The following is a 17,548-nucleotide window of genomic DNA, read 5'->3' on the forward strand; positions in this document are numbered from 1 at the left end:
CTGCGAGATCGGGGGCCGCCCGTTAGCGCTGGCTCGGCTTCGCCTGTTCCATGTGGCTCCGGCGGCGGGGATGGAGGACGCGGCGGCGGCGGCAACGGCGGCAGCAGCGGCAGCGGCGGCGGCAGCAGCAGCAGCAGCAGCGGCGGCGAGCGAGGAGCGGCGCTGAGCAGGGAGCGGGGCCCGAGCCGGAGCTGGAGCCGGAGCCGGCGGCGCAGGCGCGGCGGGACCTGAGGTGTGAGGAGGGGCGGGACGTGCCCCTCGGGGTGACAGGGACCGCGGGCGGGCCCGGGCCCCGAGGCGGCCCGAGGGCTCGGAGCTGCCCAGCCCGGCCCGCTCCCTTTTCTGCCGCCGCCCCCGGCCCTCTCTGCTGCTGTAGGGGAAGGGAGAATCAGCTCCCCTCGGATACGCCGTCGCGCCGCAGCGGGGGGCGAAAGCCCGAGGTGGGCGCCGGGCCTGGGACCCTGCCCGTCTCTGCCTCCTCCCTGCCTCGCCCCTCCCTTAATTGCGTCTTAGCCTGTATTCTGGTAGTGAGTCTATGGCACGATTAATTATTGGCAGAAAGACACAAAGAGTTCATTTTAAACACCCCCACCCCTTTTTACTGGGGGGGGGGAGGGGAGGTCTGCCGAGTCCGGAACTCGAAGCGGCCTCTCTGGGGCTTCCCGGCTGGGGCTTGCCCTTCTGGGGCTTGGCCGAGGGTTGCCCCTCTCGGGGTTGGGGTTGGCTCAGAGGTGTCTCAGTTCCCCTCCCTTATGTGACCGTATTCCTGGCTTCTATCATCGGTATCTGGCTTTCAGCTAGGGCATATTTACAAGACCAGGACGATGTCAGTTGCAACATCTAATATCGAATACCTCTTCTCCCGTCCACCTTACCCTATTTTCATTATTTTTTTTGTCTTTGTTTTGCTTTCCAGTCCTACAGATTACACATTGTAGAGCCCATGAGGAGGAATGATGATGTCTGGATGAGGGAACCTCCTCTCACTCATATTGTCATGTGTATCATGTTGCTGGCTGTGCAGCATTCATCCAAGGTGGGATTTACCCTGTGAAACAGGGAGAAGAAGCATGGACCCTAAACATCGTTTCAAGTTATAATTCACATTTCAAAATCTAGACTTAGAAAACAGAACTTCCTAGCTTTGGATACTGTGCTCTGTTAAAGCTGCTGCATTGCTCCCTTAGAGGTGTTATTGTACACTGACTGTCATCATGGCTTCAGTTTGGAAGAGACTGCAGCGCGTTGGAAAGCATGCCTCAAAGTTCCAGTTTGTGGCCTCCTACCAGGAACTTATGGTTGAGTGCACTAAGAAGTGGTATGTAGTGCTTGATGGCTGGATGCTACAGCCGAACAGTTCATGTAACACTTTTTTACCTTTTTGTGTCTAAGCAGTTGGGTGGGGTGCCAGTAATTTCAGAAGGGTGCACTGTTGCTGTCCCTGTGGGTTTTAATTATTGTGTTCCATTATGCTTGTAAGGTTTTTACTGACATCATTTTGTAGGCTTAGCAGATTTGGACCTTAAGATTTTTAGCAAGAGTAGAATAAGTTCATTTTTATATCTTCAAAGGAAGACAGGATTTCTAATGAACAATTAATGATTGTGCAAGGAAATGTAGAATTTCTGTGAGGTGATAATACATTTTTTTTTTTTTTGTTAAGGGTAAAATAATTTTCCTTAAAGATAAGGTGTTCTTCAGTATGTAAATAGGGGAATACTAGAATTTACAACCTTAGAAATGAATTTGTTATTTGCTTAGGCAACTGTGTCATGTTTTAATTGCCCAATGGGATACATTTCTTGGCCAGACTAGAGGAAGCAATTAGCTGTTCTAGTCCCCAATTTGCATTTTTCTACTTCAGCAAAGTAAACTTCAGGACTTACATCTTATTACACAGGAATACTAAATACATGAGAAAAAAAGTTCACTTTAAAACACTGGTCCTTTTGGTTTATTCATTTGTTACTGTGATTAAGTAGCTTTACTTTAAAAGAATTTATAGTTCACTAGGACTCTGATTTCTGTGTACTACTTTTTTTAAATAGTACATTATGAAACAAAAGAAAATAGCTCATGCGCTTTTGATATTTAGTATTTATAATGCTTAATATTTGACACTTTTATAAAATATTTCTTGCATTATAAGTACAATTACTTAAACTGCCTTCAATCTATTACCATACTTGTCCTTTTGAAAATTTTGTATTTAATATTTAAGACAATATTATACAATGTATTACACAAAGATATAGGAAGATAACATTTTTAGATAGTGGGTTAATGTTATAACATTTTAGTATAATAAATATTCAGTTACTAAATGTGTCATAATTCAGTTCAGCACTTGGAAACATATTGAAAACAGATATCTTTAAAATATTTACATTTTGTAAGTGGAATTCCAGCAAAAATATAAAGTGATTTTTCTTGAGTCCCTGAATCTTTTTTTCTTGTTGTTGTTGCCAATTTGCAAATAGCCTTGGGACAGTTTTCTTGAATGGTATATAAACTCATGAAGTTAGTTGCCAAGAACAGAGCCACCATGTTTGCGAATTTTTGGAACTATCTTTACTTTTTTCATTTAGTAAATTGGAGCTCTATGGGAGAATCAGGCCACATGACCCATAGTTTTTGAGTTCAGTCTATCACATATAGAACTAAAGCATCAAAATTGTGGTATATATATGATCATGAGAATCCTAAATGTCATTTACCAAAATATGTTTTAAAAGCATCTGGTTTAGTGTTGAATTAGAAAAAATAGAAGGACAATTTTTAATCCATTTTAAAAAATAAAAGGTGTTTGTATTGTCTTCTTCTCTGCATAAGAATAATCAAATACTTTTCTTTATTTAAAACAACAACAACAACAACAAAAAACTTGCTTTCTTATGAGTTGATATTTTCAAGTGAAACCTTAGTTGTAGAATAAGGGGAAAGGTAGTAGTTATGCATGTATGAAATCCTTAATATTACATCTTCAATATGTGTGACAGATTTTTATAAGAAATGAATTGATATTAAAAGAGGAACAGTATAGTCTTTTGAAGGCATTTCTAGTTTTATTTGTTGTATCCAGTATAATCTTTGGGAGAGTTAGCATAGTAGAATCTTGATCACATTTTCAAAGGATCATGGGATTTATAGCTGAAAAGAATCTTAGAAGTTATCTGATGTAGCGCTCTTATATTACATATGAGGGAACTGAGGTCCCGAAAGATCAAGTAATTGTCCAGTCACTTTGCCTTCAAATTGTTTTGATTGTATACGTATATATTTTATGTAGCATGCTCGCTTTAAGTAGAAGAGTACTAAGTGAGAAATTCGAAATTTAGTTTGATCAAATCCTTTATGTAGCTCCCTTAGGGACCATATAAAAATTTGCCTATGCTAGAATTGTTCAGTAGTAAAATTGGGTAAGTGGGTTGTTATTAGCTGGGATGTAGTAGTCTTTTCATTATATAGAACTTTTTGTTGTAATGGTATTCCGTCAATATTCTAATTGTCATGTGACTTTCTATCTCATATGTTATAGTGTATGTTTCTTTTCTGTTCTGCATCCAAACACATGGTTTCTTCTCAAAGGAGCTTACAGGAAATAATAAAAAGAGGACCATGACTTGTAAAGAATACTTTAAATAAATACTAACATAACACAATGGGTGATCATGATAATGTTAGTTGGTGAATCAGAAAAAAAATATTTGATGCTTATTTTGTGCAAAGCACTGGAAATTCAGAAAAATAAGATAGCCCCTGCTTTCAAGAAGCTTGTATTCTAATGGGTGATACACATAGGAGGATGATTCTTAGGGTATGGCAATGAAGCAGATGCCAAAATCTTTAATCTACTTCTACTGATAAAACCATATACATTTCTAAAGTTGAATTATTTAGCGGTGCTAAGGACTTTTGTGATGAGAATTTCAGAAGTTGTAGCTATGGGAAATAAACATAGGAATTAGAGGAAATGAAAGTAGATATAAGGATCTAAATTGCAGTTTCTCGAGGTTAATGTGTCACCTGCAATCCTGTTCAAATATTTGTTTTTCCAATAAAATTTTTTCTTTAATGAAAAGACAGAAAAATCAAAGGATTATGGATTTAGAGCTGAAAGAGATCTAAGAAACCATGAAGTTCTTCTCCTTTGTTTTAGTAACAATAATAATAGCTAATAGCTAACATTTATATGGTGTTTCCCGTGTGCCAGGTGCTATGTTAAGTGGTTTATAATTATTTCATTTGAACTTCACAACTGTAGTAGGTAGGTACTATCATCCCCATTTTACAGATGAGTAAACTGAAGCAACCAGAGGTTAAATGACTTGTCCAAAGTTATCAGCTAGTAAACATCTGAGACTGGATTTGACCTCAGGTCTTTCTTACTCCAGACCTAGCATTCTGTCTATTGTATCACCTCCTTGTACTCATTTTACAGATGAGAAAACAAAAGGCTAAGTGAGATTAAATGATTTTCCTACAGGTAACTGTATTGTCAGAATCCAAGTCCTTTGATTTCAGAGTTAGTGCTCATTTTCCTGTATCAGAAAAAGAAATTAGGGAATGAACAGCTCAATAGAAATCAACAGACATGGCAGGCATAAAATTAATGTCATCATTAGTGATACGTTGTGTTCCAGAGGTAAATGTTCTTCTATGCTCATCTTTAGTTTGTCTTTGACCCAAATATATTTGGTTCAGAAGGACCTCAGAATTTAGGAAAGCAGATAAACAAATGCTGGAGCAGGTCTAGAAGTTGATGATGAGGATATTGAGAGCACTGAAAAAGTTGCCTTAGAAGGATTGGCCATGGGAACTGGGCATGTCTAGCTAGGAGAAGAGATTTAGGGAAAACATGACAGCTTGTCCTATGGGAGATTAGACTTAGTCTGTTTGGCCCCAGAGGCAGGACTAGGTACAGGCTTGGAAGTTTGAGAGAGGAAGACATAGGCTTAAGTAGAATGGATTATTTCAGAGATATAGTAAGTTCCCTTTAGGCCCTAATGGCTGTTTGTTGAAGATTTTGTAGAAGGGAATCTTGGTTAGACCTCTGTTTTCAACTGAATGATCTATAAGGTCCTTTTTGATTCTTAGATTCTATGATTTTTATTAAGAGGAAGGAATAATTGAAATGGGATAGAAAATAAGAAAAGGTTTGAGGAAAGAAGAGAAGCAACCTACTACGAAAGGAAAGAAGAAAGGAAATAAGCATTTATCAAATACATATTATATGTTGTCACTGAAATAAGTGCTTTACAAATATTATTTTATGTAATCCTCACAACAACCCTGGTAGGGAGGGGCTATTATCCCTGTTTTACAGTCGAAGAAACAGAAAAAGATCAGGCAACATTTTGGGAATGTGCACTATATTTTCTTGGAAGTGATATGCTTGTAGGGGTAATGCCACACAGTTTTAACCCCAGTCTTCAGGATGTTCAGACCTCCTGTCTGTATTCTGAAATCAAATAATACAACTCCACAAAATATGGGATTCAGGCAAGGTTTAAGTGTTTTACCTTTAACCCACAAGAAGATGGTAGGAAGTCACTGTTTCTTTCCTAAGGGGAAGAGACATTTCAATGAGCAAAATGCTGTCATTGTTAATGACATGTGTTACATGCTGTTCTCAGGACAACAGAATTTGAGCCAAGTTAGCTTCATCAAAGAAATGTCCAGAGAGTGGATTTATGCTTTTAGAAATTGCTACATTCTCTGAAGAACTCTTTCCTTTTTGACTTTGTAATATGTAGTCTCAACTCATATGTTTTCTCCTGCTGAAGAACAGACTAAGTCTAGTCTTCCAAAGGACAGCTGTCATGTTTCCAACCTAAATCTCTTCTCTTGGCTAGGCATGCCAAGTTCCCATGACCAATCCTTCTAAGGTAGGTTTTTCAGTGCTCAGTATTCTTATCACCAACTTTTAGACCTACTCCAGCATTTGTTTTTCCGCTTTCTCTAAAACTTATTCCTCAACTCTGATTACTTCTTGATAAAGATAAACTTCTTGACTTTTTTTCTTTTGAAATCAGGTTACGATTTGTAACAGGTGTTTGCCCTGGACAATTTTAGACTTGGTGGCCCAGGATATTTGTCTTCTAAGAGTACAAGACTTCTACTTACTATAAAAGAATAAAAGTAAGGTTAATTGCCCATCCCTTTGTAGTAGTTTTTGTTTGTTTGTTTGTTTGTTTGTTTTAGTTACTACTTGTCTCTTATTCTTGTTACTCTTCAAATGACTATGACTCACAACTATAACCAAAAGAACCAGATCAGGTTTGGAGAATATGGAGATTTGTAGGCTTTGCTCTCCTTGCTTTCACTACTGTCAAGAGGTAAAACTTTTTTATTATTTAATTGTTGGGCATTGAGGAATTAAGCTAATTTCTTAAAGATGGTGGGGAGTAATAGGTTTTTAAATTTTTCCAGTAAAATCTGTTCCTTCTCTATTTTTATTATTATTTTCATTTGTAGATGTATGTTTCTGCTTTGTGAGAACCTTCTTCTCTACTAATTAACTTTTCCATAAATGTACAAATGTTTTAGAGAATCTATAACTAGTTAGATATGGTTAGAATATTAATACTATGAAATACAGCAAATATACTTTAGAAGAAGTTAAAGAAAACAGTTTTCATAGGATTATTTTAAGTATCTGAATGATTTAAAAGTTACTATTGCTGTGCCTGTTTGCTAATTTCTAAAAAGAAAATATATATTACCTTATATAGATCAGGGCTTCTTAAACTTTTTCGACTTGAGACCCTTTTTGCCTAGGAAGTTTTTACATGACCATGAGTATATAGGTATTTAAAGTAGCTATATAAATCAAATATTTTTTTTACAATAAAATATAATTTCACACCCCCCCCCACATTGTTATACAATCCCATAATTTTAAAAAGCTTTGATAAAGATAAAGCAAAACTTTTCTTTCTTATCTTATAATGATGTCAGAAAGGAAAGAAAATTTCAAAGAACTATACTGTAGACTTTTCCTAAAAAGACACAGTTATTTTACTCCTGAAGTTCTTTTATTATTCAGAAATTCTTTATACTTTAGCTTTCCTTTTCATACCAAAAAAGGGCAATTTCTTACTTTAGAAAGGAATTGTGTCTAGGGTTATGCAAAAACATTTAAGTCACAGTTCCTGACCTTTAAAAACTTAGGAGTAGTTGGAGAGAGAAAAACACATAAAAAGTTAAATAACTGAAGATGCACCAGTAAGTAATAATTCAAGCTAATGCAAGAATTGTCCCCAAACCTTACATATTTAATTTACTGGAGTGTAAGAGAGGGACTATATCTGTGAGTTCATTGACATAGGGAACTTTTGAATAAAGGAACTCTTACCAGCGCAATTTATGGCAGTGGTCAGGGAAAGCTTTATTGAAGAAATGGAACTTAGATAAGCTCAGAAATGACTGGGCATTTCAGATGAATACAAACAGTGTTAGAGATAGGAAGGAGATCATAGAGGTAGGAAATTGATCAATCATTCATTTAAGTGCCTACTGTGCTCTAGTCCCTGTGCTAGGCACTGAGGATAAAATACAAAAGTGAAACAATTCCTGTCTCACAGTTAAGGGTGATAAAGTTCATATGGAGAATAATAAGAAATGAACCTGGAAATTTAAGTTGTGGAGTTCTTTTGGCTAAGATTCTTGGCCTTAATTTGTTAGGTCTTGAATCCAATTTTTCCTCTTTTTTGGTTCTGGTTGGGAATATGGGGGAAGAATTACTTTTTTCTTTCTCCCAAACCCTGATAGAAGAAGACAGTAGCTAGCCTTGGAATCATGGGAGAGGGTAACTACTTATAAACTACAAGAAGGGAGCTTTTTGGCAGCTATCAGATTATCAGTTTTACATTGAAATGACAGCTAGTACCAAGAATTACTATGTGAAAGCATGGATCCATTGTTACTGACTCTTTGGGGACTTTAACTATAAGCAGTGGAGAGCCATTAGAGATATGACACAATCCTAGCAGTGATTTCATAATCATAGTATCATAAATTTAGATCTAAAAAAGGGACCTCAGAAGTCATATCGTTCATCTCACTCATTTTACAGATCTGAAGAAGTGAAACGATTTGTCACAATAAGTGTCACATCTAGGATTTGAACCCCTGATAGTGCTTTGGAGGGTGGGATAGTTAGAATGCTAAAAGGGATTTATTATAGAAATATACTCAGGAAGTAATGGGAACCAGATTTAGGGTGGTAGCAGTGGAAATGGAAAGGAAGAGGTGAACATGAGAAACACAAAGGAGAAATTGATAGAGATTGGTGAAAAAATGAGGTGAGTGAGGAAAAAAGGAAATAGAGAAAGTAGACTTAAAGATTTTGTTGCAAGCTGAGGTGACTCAGAGAATGATAGTATTCTTAACAAGTATTCTTAACAAGTAGAACAGCCAGAGAGAGGAGCTGATTGTTGTTTTTGTTTTTTGGTGGGGAAAAATGAGCTTTTTAAAGGTATGTTTAATTTAAGAAGATGGCAAAACCATTTAAGTGGAAATATCCAAAAGGCCCTTGGAAATTTGAGAGAAAGAATTCGGAGCTAAAGGTAGTTTTAGGAAGCATCTAGTGTAGTGCAAAGAGCCCTGGATTTAAAGTTAAAGGATCTGCTTTAACCCATTTACATGAAATCTTTGTTAGCTTGGATAAGTCTTTCACTTGGAAAATGAACTGACTAGGTTATATTCTCTCTTACTCATATGGTGAATCCACTGGAGTGGTCTACATAGTGGTGATGGTAAAAATTGACAGGAAGTACAGTTTCCTAGAGGTAAGGAGAGAAGAAGATCCAGAGAATCAGAATTTTGGGGTATGATGTGATGAAAGGCAGAAGAAGATGAGATAAGGAGTGATTAAGAGAAGAGAAACCAGAATAATATATCAAGGAAAACAAGGGAAGATTTTCAAGAATAAGTGGGTGATCTAATGGCATATGTAGAGCATAGAGAATGAGCTAGGGAAAAAGGTCATTAGATTTTTAGGAAATAATGGCAATTTTTCAAGAGTGTACTCTTCTAATGTGTCTATTTTTACACTTTAGAAAGGCATTTTTGAGGATTTTTTTTTTAAAATTAAAAAATATGTAAGTTGAGAGCTGGAAAGGATTTTAAAGATCTTGGTGTTTCACACACCCATTTTGAAGATGAAGAAATTTAGACTTTGAGAAGAAAGTGGATAGCTCAGGGTTATGTGATGGATTAGGAGCAGAACTAGGATTGTGATATAAACTGTACAACTCATATTCCCAAGAGAATCTCCCTTATAATATAGCCAACAAATGTTCATTCAGCCTTTGCTCAAGGTCTTCCAGTGAGGGAGAATCTATAAATATTCATTCATTCCTTCCTTCATTTTCAACAAACATGTATTAAGTACCTACTATATGCCAGGCTCTGTGCCAAGTACTGACTGTACAAAACCAAAAAAAAAAAAATAGTCTTCTTCCAAGGATATATAGTATATAGTATAAATAATAAATACAAAGTAATTTCTGAGTAGGGGACATTGACAATTAGGGCAAAGACAAGAAATGTATTAGCATTATACTTTTGTAGTAGGTAGTTTTTGAACAAATCCTTGAAAGGACCTCATGATTCTTTGAAAAGTACTTGCTGGGCATGAAAGAAGTTTTGGGGAAAAGTACAGATATGGGAAATGGAATGTTGTCTCTAGCGTGTTAATGGCAAGCAGTCCAATTTCCTTAGACTATTTAGTGTGTGAAGGAAAGCAACATGCAATAAATTGAGAGGTAGGCTAGAGATAGATGTGCAACTTAGTAAAAGGTTTTACATGTCAAATAGAGCTGTTTGCATTTTTTATTCTAGAGGCAAGAGGAAGCTACTGAAGCTTCTTGAGCAGGAGTCTGACATAGTCTGGTATGGGCTTTTAGAATATTAATGTAGAAACTATATGGAAGATAGAGTGGAGAGGGGTACAGAACTGTATAAAACAGACCAATTAAGACATTCTTGCAATAATAGGCAAGAAGTCATGATGGACTAAACTAGGGTGATATAGGCATGTGACTGGAGAGAAGGAAAAGATAAGAGGGGCATTGAAGAGAGTGTCAATTTATTAATTGATTAGATGTAGAAGTTGTGGCTAAATGAAGAGCTAAGAATGATGCCAAGATTGCTAACCTGTTTGGCTAGACATACAGGGACGTTTGGAAGAAGGGAAGATTTTAAGGTTTTTTGAATTTGAGATACATGTGGAACATCCAATTGAAAATGTCCAGTAAGCACTATCTTTGAAAGCAGCCCATTCCACTTTTAGATAGCTTTAATTTTTAGGAAAATTTTCTATATATCAAGTCTAAATTTGCTCTTGGCACCTTCTACCCACTGCCGCAGTTTTGGGTTCTGGAACCAAACAAAATAAATCTAATGCTTCCTCTGGCAGCTCTTCAAATAATTAAAAGACAGCTATCATGCTTCCCAAACTTTTATTAAATGCCTACTATGTTCTAGTCACTATGTTTTTTCTTTTTCTTTTCTTTTCTTTTTTTATTTTAATAGCCTTTTATTTACAGGTTACATGTATGGGTAACTTTACAGCATTGACAATTGCCAAACTTATTGTTCCAATTTTTCCCCTCCTTCCCCCTACCCCCTCTCCCCCAGATGGCAGGATGACAAGTAGATGTTAAATATATTAAAGTATAAATTAGATACATAATAAGTATACATGACCAAACAGTTATTTTGCTGTACAAAAAGAATAGGACTCTGAAATATTGTACAATTAGTCTGTGAAGGAAATCCAAAATGCAGGCGGACAAAAATATAGGGATTGGGAATTCAGTGTAATAATGGTTCTTAGTCATCTCCCAGAATTCTTTTGCTGGGTGTAGCTGGTTCAGTTCATTGCTGCTTCATTGGAACTGATTTGGTTCATCTCATTGCTGAGGATGGCCAGGTCCATCAGAATTGGTCATCATATAGTATTGTTGTTGAAGTATATAATGATCGCCTGGCCCTGCTCGTTTCACTCAGCATCAGTTCGTGTAAATCTCTCCAGGCCTTTCTGAAATCATCCTACTGGTCATTTCTTACCGAACAATAATATTCATATACCTTAATTTATTCAGCCATTCTCCAATTGATGGGCATCTACTCAGTTTCCAGTTTCTGGCCACTACAAACATTGCCAGTTCCTTCAATTGACCTTAATATGGAATGATCTTTTATCATCTCTGTTATCTACCTGCTTCATCCTCAAATTTTTGGTTAATGTACTTCTTAAACTGTTGTGCCCAGTGCTAATCATAGCATTCTAGATATATAGTGTGTTGGATCTCCCTAGTTCCAGAGTCTGTGTGTCATTTAAGTTTGCCCCAGCTTTTTGGGATGCCATATCAAACTGTTGGCTCATATTGAGCTTGCAGTTCACTAAAACCCTCAGTCCTTTTTTCAGGTGAACTGTTATTTAACTATACAGCTCCCATTTAATACTTGTGAAATAGATTTTTTTAAACCTAAGTTTAAGATTTCATTTTTATCATCCTTAAATCTTACTTTATTTGATTCAAGGCAGTGATCTAGACTGTATTAGTATTTTTTTGGATATTAACACTGTCATCTAGCTTAGATAGAACATAATGTCTATGCTTTGATCCAAATTATTGATGAAATGTTAAATGGTACAAGTTCAAACACAAATCCCAGAGGTACTTCACTGGGGGATAGTTCATCCTAGTGGACATTTACCCATTTGTGTTTGATCATCAACCAGTTTGGACATCATTTTTAGTGCAATGTTATCTAGTCCACCTTTTTAATCTTTTTCACAACAATATCAAGGACTATAAGGCCCTTGAGAGCCCCACTGCCTAGTGTAGTACCTAATATTTGCTTTTTGATTGAGAGATTTTGTCCAGATTAGATGTTAAAATCTAGATATTTTTGCAACTTTCTTGTAATGTGCCATTTTGTAATGCTGATTTAGAAGGGAATGAAAGCAAATGACAGAATTCCTTGAAAGATGACTTTTGGAGTAAGCTTATAGAGAAAAGGAAGAATTGAGAGAGATTCTGTGGTATTAACTTGAGAGAACTTAGTAATTGATTTGTATATGAAAGGTGAAGAATTAGAAAATAACTGAAGTACCAGCATTTTAAATTTGGGAGACTGAATGAATGTTGGTGTTATTGAGTAATAACAGTTGTAAATAGTAGGAAAAGTGTGGAGTGGCTCTCCCTCCCTAGTAAGATTAGGACTGAGGATAGTCTCTTGACTTCAGATTTGGGGGAGGTTTTTTCTACTACACGTTGGAAAGTGTTTAATTTGTTAAATACTAGATATTTTCTGATATTTTTATTAAGGGAACTTTAATTGCAAATACTTGGACCAAATAGTTGTATACAGTTGGGAACATTTCTATCAACTAAGTGCTGCATTGGTATTTTAGGGATTGTTTACATTGTTCACAAGTACCTTTAATAATAACCTTTAATCCCAATTTGGAATCTTTGATGTGAATTCTCTTTGACATTTTGAACTTTTGTTCAGGTTCCTGATTTTTTTGGGTATTTTCTGTACCAAACTGCTCCTTTTAAATATGTTAAATGTATTAACATTATTGCATATTTACTTGCCAAAGTTAATACATATTTTTAAAAAAATGATTTCACAATGGTTTTCATCTGGACCTGTGATTTTATTGGTGTGGGGAGTTCCTCCCTCCATTGATGTAGATTGGCACTATGGTATTAGTGACTTGTGATGGTTATATAGCTAAAGTGTCAGGAAGGACTTTAATCTGTTTTTTGGTGATTTCAATGCTAATTCTTTAGACCATTTATACCCTTCTTCTCCTTTTAAGTGATATTTCATTCAGATTGCCCATGGTTTTTTTTTAAAAAAATTGTATTTCAGACATTTTATGCAAATAATTGGGAACTTTGAATACTTTTGTTATCTTAGTGAGAAAATTTCTTAAAGTAAGTATCTTAAAAAGACAGTATCATGTAGGGGAAAGCACTGGACTGACTGAGGAGAATTGAATCGTATTTCAGTTTTAACTAGCTGTATGGTCTTTCATATAGTTTATGGGTTTGGAAGTAGAAGAAATCCTAGGGGCTTAGTCTAACCTCCTTTTATAGCTTTCTCCTTTGTGAAACGAGGGATTTAGGCTATGATCCCTTATCATTATTATATTCTGTGATTCTTTTGAAGAAAAGTGATTTTTTTTTGGCAGCACTATCATGGAAGAATTCTCTTTTGTTCATTTTGAAAAATTTTTTCCCTCTTGATATATGCCTAGGAATAATGGTCCATATTCTTTACTTTTGTAAAACCAGATTATCACTGTGATCACTGATTGAGAGCAGGGCCCAGCTCCAAGATATCATACAAAAGACAGGTGGGGCATGATGGCACATGAGTTTACACCCAGAGAGTCTTTAGAAGATCAGGACTCTGATGTGATCAGTCAGCTAAAAAGCAATCAGATGGCAGAAAGGGATTACAATTGGGAGAATACAGGCTTTTTAAACCAACCAGGCAGTGTCCAGTGCAAACAGCTCCAGTGTAATTGTCAGATGATGAGGAGAGATTTAGAAAGTGGTAAATAGAAGGGACTAGATAGGTTAACTGCCTGGGAGAGAGGATTTGCTTGTATTTCTATAGATGGAGAAGGAATCAGATGGGTGCCAACGAGCCATATTCGCCTTGTCCATCAGAGAGAGTCAGAAAAAGAGAAAAATCTGGAAAGAAAGAAGACCTAACAACAAAATCTGCAAGAATCATTGGATTCCCTAACACAAGATGAGACTGTTGCAGGACTTGAAAACCAGCAGGAATCATTGGATTCCTTGAGATGAAAAATTGTTGATGAGATTATTGCAGGACTTCAAAACTTGCAGGAATTATTGGATTCCTGGCACATGAACTAATGGACGATAGATTCCTTTTGGACTATTTCTAGGACTAATAGACATGTATAATTCCTCATGTTGATTCATGTTATTGTTACATCACTACTAGCCTGTGTTATATTACTATGTGCTTATGTAATTTATGTAATTATGTGTAATACCTCCCATATTGATGGATTTATGTATACCTGTTTCAAATGAGCCCTTTCAGAAACCCACTAATCTGATTTAATTTCCCATTTCCTTTGGTGTTTTCATCTCCCTTCTTGAGATGTCAAGGAGGGCATGATCACCTCTTTTTATGGTGTTTTCACTCTTTTTTTGAGCAGTCAGGGAAGGCGTGATCACCTTCTTTTGACCACCTATGTTTAAAATCAAAAGAAAACGGGGAGATGTTAGAATTCTTACAAGGAGCTAAGCCACTGGAATTGATAGAGACAATGGTTGTTTAGCAGGGTGCTTAATAGTTCTCTAGTTCCCTAATATACTTAGTACTTTATTAGAGTTCCACAAGATTCACACCTTTAAGAGAGCATATATAACGTAGGAGCCTCAACCAGGATTGAGGGCGGGACATTCAGAAGTCATTCCATCTTCTACCTTTGTGCTGGCTGGAGGCTGAAGCTGACAGAGGCAAAGGATTAACGGCAGGAGCTCTTGGAACCAAGAAGAGAGATAGGCCTCTAAGAAAGCTAACTGGGCCCAAAGAAGGAGAAAATAAAGGATTTGGACTTTAACTCCTGGCTGCTTCCCAGAGAAGATTATATTTTAGAGAAGAATATTACATTTTGGCCCCACGTTGGGCGCCAAAATATAATATTCTTCTCTAAAATGTAAAGTTCTCTGAGAGCAGGTTTCTTGCGGGGCTTCTGGGAGCAGCCTTAGTTTCAGTTCAAAGTAATCACCCCGAATGCAGCCAGGGGTTAAAGTCCAAATCCTTTATTGTCTCTTCCAAAATCTGTAAAACCATATTATTTGTAATTTACAAAATTTCCCTGGGTCAATCTACATTCTGGGGCCCAGTGGAAGCTTTGGTTGCATTTTGGATATGAGGTTTTGGGTTTTCTCTCATCCTGTCTTCTCACTCTATCTCTGTATTTACACTGAGCGCTTAGATGTCCAACTTTTCTGCATTGAAAGCATCGACGAGTTTCTTTAGAAGTCCCTTGACAAGAGGGACCCTGTCTTTCCATGTTCATCATAGTCTGGGTATAATAAGCATTTATGCCTACTGTGGCACAGCATTTTATGATCTGCTCTAAAGGAGCATCTTTGTGTAGTCCTCATATAATTCTTTTGCAAATCTCATTAGCATTTTCCTTAGCCCAGATGTCTGGTCATTAATTTCTGTAGCTGCATTTTCTCCAATGGTTCTTGTGACAGCTGTTTGCCAATGTCCCACAAAATCCGCAAAGGGTTCATTGGGACCTTGCTCTATTTTTGTGAAGGCTTTATCTCCATCTTTCTCTGGGAGAGAATCCCAAGCTTTTGTTGCAGGAGCAGCAATCTGTTCATAAGCTGTTGTGGGCTAATTAATCTGCTTTGAATTCTCTTCATACTGATCTTCACCTGCTAGTTGGTCAAAAGTGATTTGTACATTAACTCCTGTTTGCCTATTGCTTCTGGCTTGAATCTTACATAATTCATGATACTCCGAAAGCCACAACAAGTTTTGTCCAGGTTCTAAACATGTCCTTGCTATGGATTTCTAATCACTGGGGGTTAGGATTTCATAAGCCAAACTATTTAGTAACATCTTAACATAAGACGATGTAGCCCCATAAAGAGTGCAACCTTTTTTCAAATCCTTAATTTTTTCCAAATCAAAAGGAGTGTATATTCTCCTTTATTGACTTGAAGAATTAAGCTCTTCAATCACAGGGTATATATTTATTTTTAAATCAGATATATCCTATCCTTCTCTCTTAGCCTTGACCAATGCCTTTTGTAATCTTGTCATAGACTGCTTAATAAGTGGTTCTGTTTGTGTCACTGCCTCTCCCCCTCCTCCTTCTCCCTCCACCCATGAAGGGTTAATTGAGGGAGGTAGGTCAAGGGATGGGAAATGATCTAATTTCTCCTACTGTGAAGTAGCACACTCAAAATTGTATTTAACTCCATTCTTATCTGATTCTTCATCCTTTTCATCTAGTTTAGTTGGCACCTCCTCCTCCTGCTCTTTCTTCTTTTTCCTTATTCTAACACTTATATAATTTCTTAAAGCCATTGTATTAAATTATATCTATTGTGTGTCTTTGGAAATTGTCAGGTCCATTATCATTGTAGAATTGACATAGTTGCTCTCCTACTAATTTCCACTCATTTGGATCCAATTCTTTTTCCTTAGAGAACCAAGGAGATATGTACTGTACAGTTTCTAAAAGTTCTGTGATCTGCTCCCAAATTATAATCAAACCTTGGCTTTTCATAAGCCTGACAATGCTCTCTAGACATTTTCCTTGAAGAGAAAAAGCAGGCTGTTTTCTAAACATCTGTCCCATTTTAGCTAAAATATTATTTTAGCCCTTTAACAAAGTTTCTTTGTTGTACCCACCCTAATTTCTGGGTAGAGGAGACTTTTCCACTGAAATCAAGGTCATGCTGCCCCATGTTGGGCGCCAAAATGTAATATTCTTCTCTAAAATATAATCTTCTCTGAGAGCTGGTTTCTTGGGGGTTTTTTGGAAGTAGCCTTAGTTTCAGCTCAAAGTAATAATCACCTCAAATGCAGGCAGGAGTTAAAGTCCAAATCCTTTATTGTCTCTTCCAAAATCTATCTCCTTCACTTGGGGCTCGGCTAGTTTTCTGGAGGCCATACGGATCTTGGTTTCAGTGTTCTCCACGGGACATCCTGTTACCACTTCTCTGTCTTCCTTCGTTCTGCCCGACTGCTGTCTTTGGCTTGTGAATCTCCTCGACTGAATCCTGGCTTGTCAATCTCCTGGAGTCAATTCTGGTTGAGGCTCCTAGCTTATATATGCTGTCTTAAAGGTGTGAATCTTGTGGAACTGTAGTAAGTACTAAGTACATCTAGAAAACTGTTAAGCACCCTGCTAAACAACCATTGTCTCTATCAATTCCACTGACTTAGCACCTTGTAAGAATTCTAACAACTGATAGTTTGTTGTTATCACTAACCTCTGTAAGTGCATATTCAAATTTGAGATGTGCTTAGAGATGATGTGGCCTATATTGTGATTATAGCTAAGAAATCAGGAGACCCAGTTCTGACTCTAATTTTGCTCTGTGATCTTGGACAAGTCACTTATGCTTAGCTATATTTCATATAGAATTGTTTAACCATCAGGTACAAAAACAGCAAGCATTTATTAAGGAGCTGTTTTGTGGAGAGTATTTCTAGCTGTTTAGGGAGAGAAGAGGTTTGAAAAAGATCATCTCAACCTCCCAGACACATTAAGATAATAGATTGAGAGTGAAGGGATCTTAGAGGCCATATAGACAACTTTTTCTCCATCTATAATTCTATGGTATGTAGGCATTGTGGTTAAGAGAATCGTTGGTTAGTTTGCTGCCCAGGATGTGAATGTTAGCATAGAAGGCTCTGGAGGTGAATTGCTGTTCTTATTCTTGTTGTTGTTCCTCCTCCTCCTCCTCCTCCTCCTCCTCCTCCTCCCCCCCCCCCCCCCCCC

General features: G+C 37.1%; 1 protein-coding gene across 14 annotated transcripts in view; it reads left to right on the forward strand.

Annotated features, from left to right (window-relative positions):
• EHBP1 (EH domain binding protein 1) overlaps positions 1 to 17,548 on the forward strand; it is a 444,659-nt gene that overhangs the window by 58,654 nt on the left and 368,457 nt on the right. For 9 of the 14 annotated variants that reach the window (XM_031950539.1, XM_031950541.1, XM_031950544.1 and 6 more), the window contains exons 1-2: positions 140 to 232; positions 917 to 1,318. In XM_031950539.1, coding sequence (XP_031806399.1) covers positions 1,215 to 1,318 — 104 coding nt within the window. In that variant the 5' untranslated portion in view covers positions 140 to 232; positions 917 to 1,214. The other 5 variants (XM_023494920.2, XM_031950546.1, XM_023494922.1 and 2 more) reach the window with 3 other exon arrangements.

Source organism: Sarcophilus harrisii, chromosome 2 (assembly GCF_902635505.1).
Source record: "Sarcophilus harrisii chromosome 2, mSarHar1.11, whole genome shotgun sequence".
Classification (NCBI taxonomy): Eukaryota; Metazoa; Chordata; class Mammalia; order Dasyuromorphia; family Dasyuridae; genus Sarcophilus; species Sarcophilus harrisii.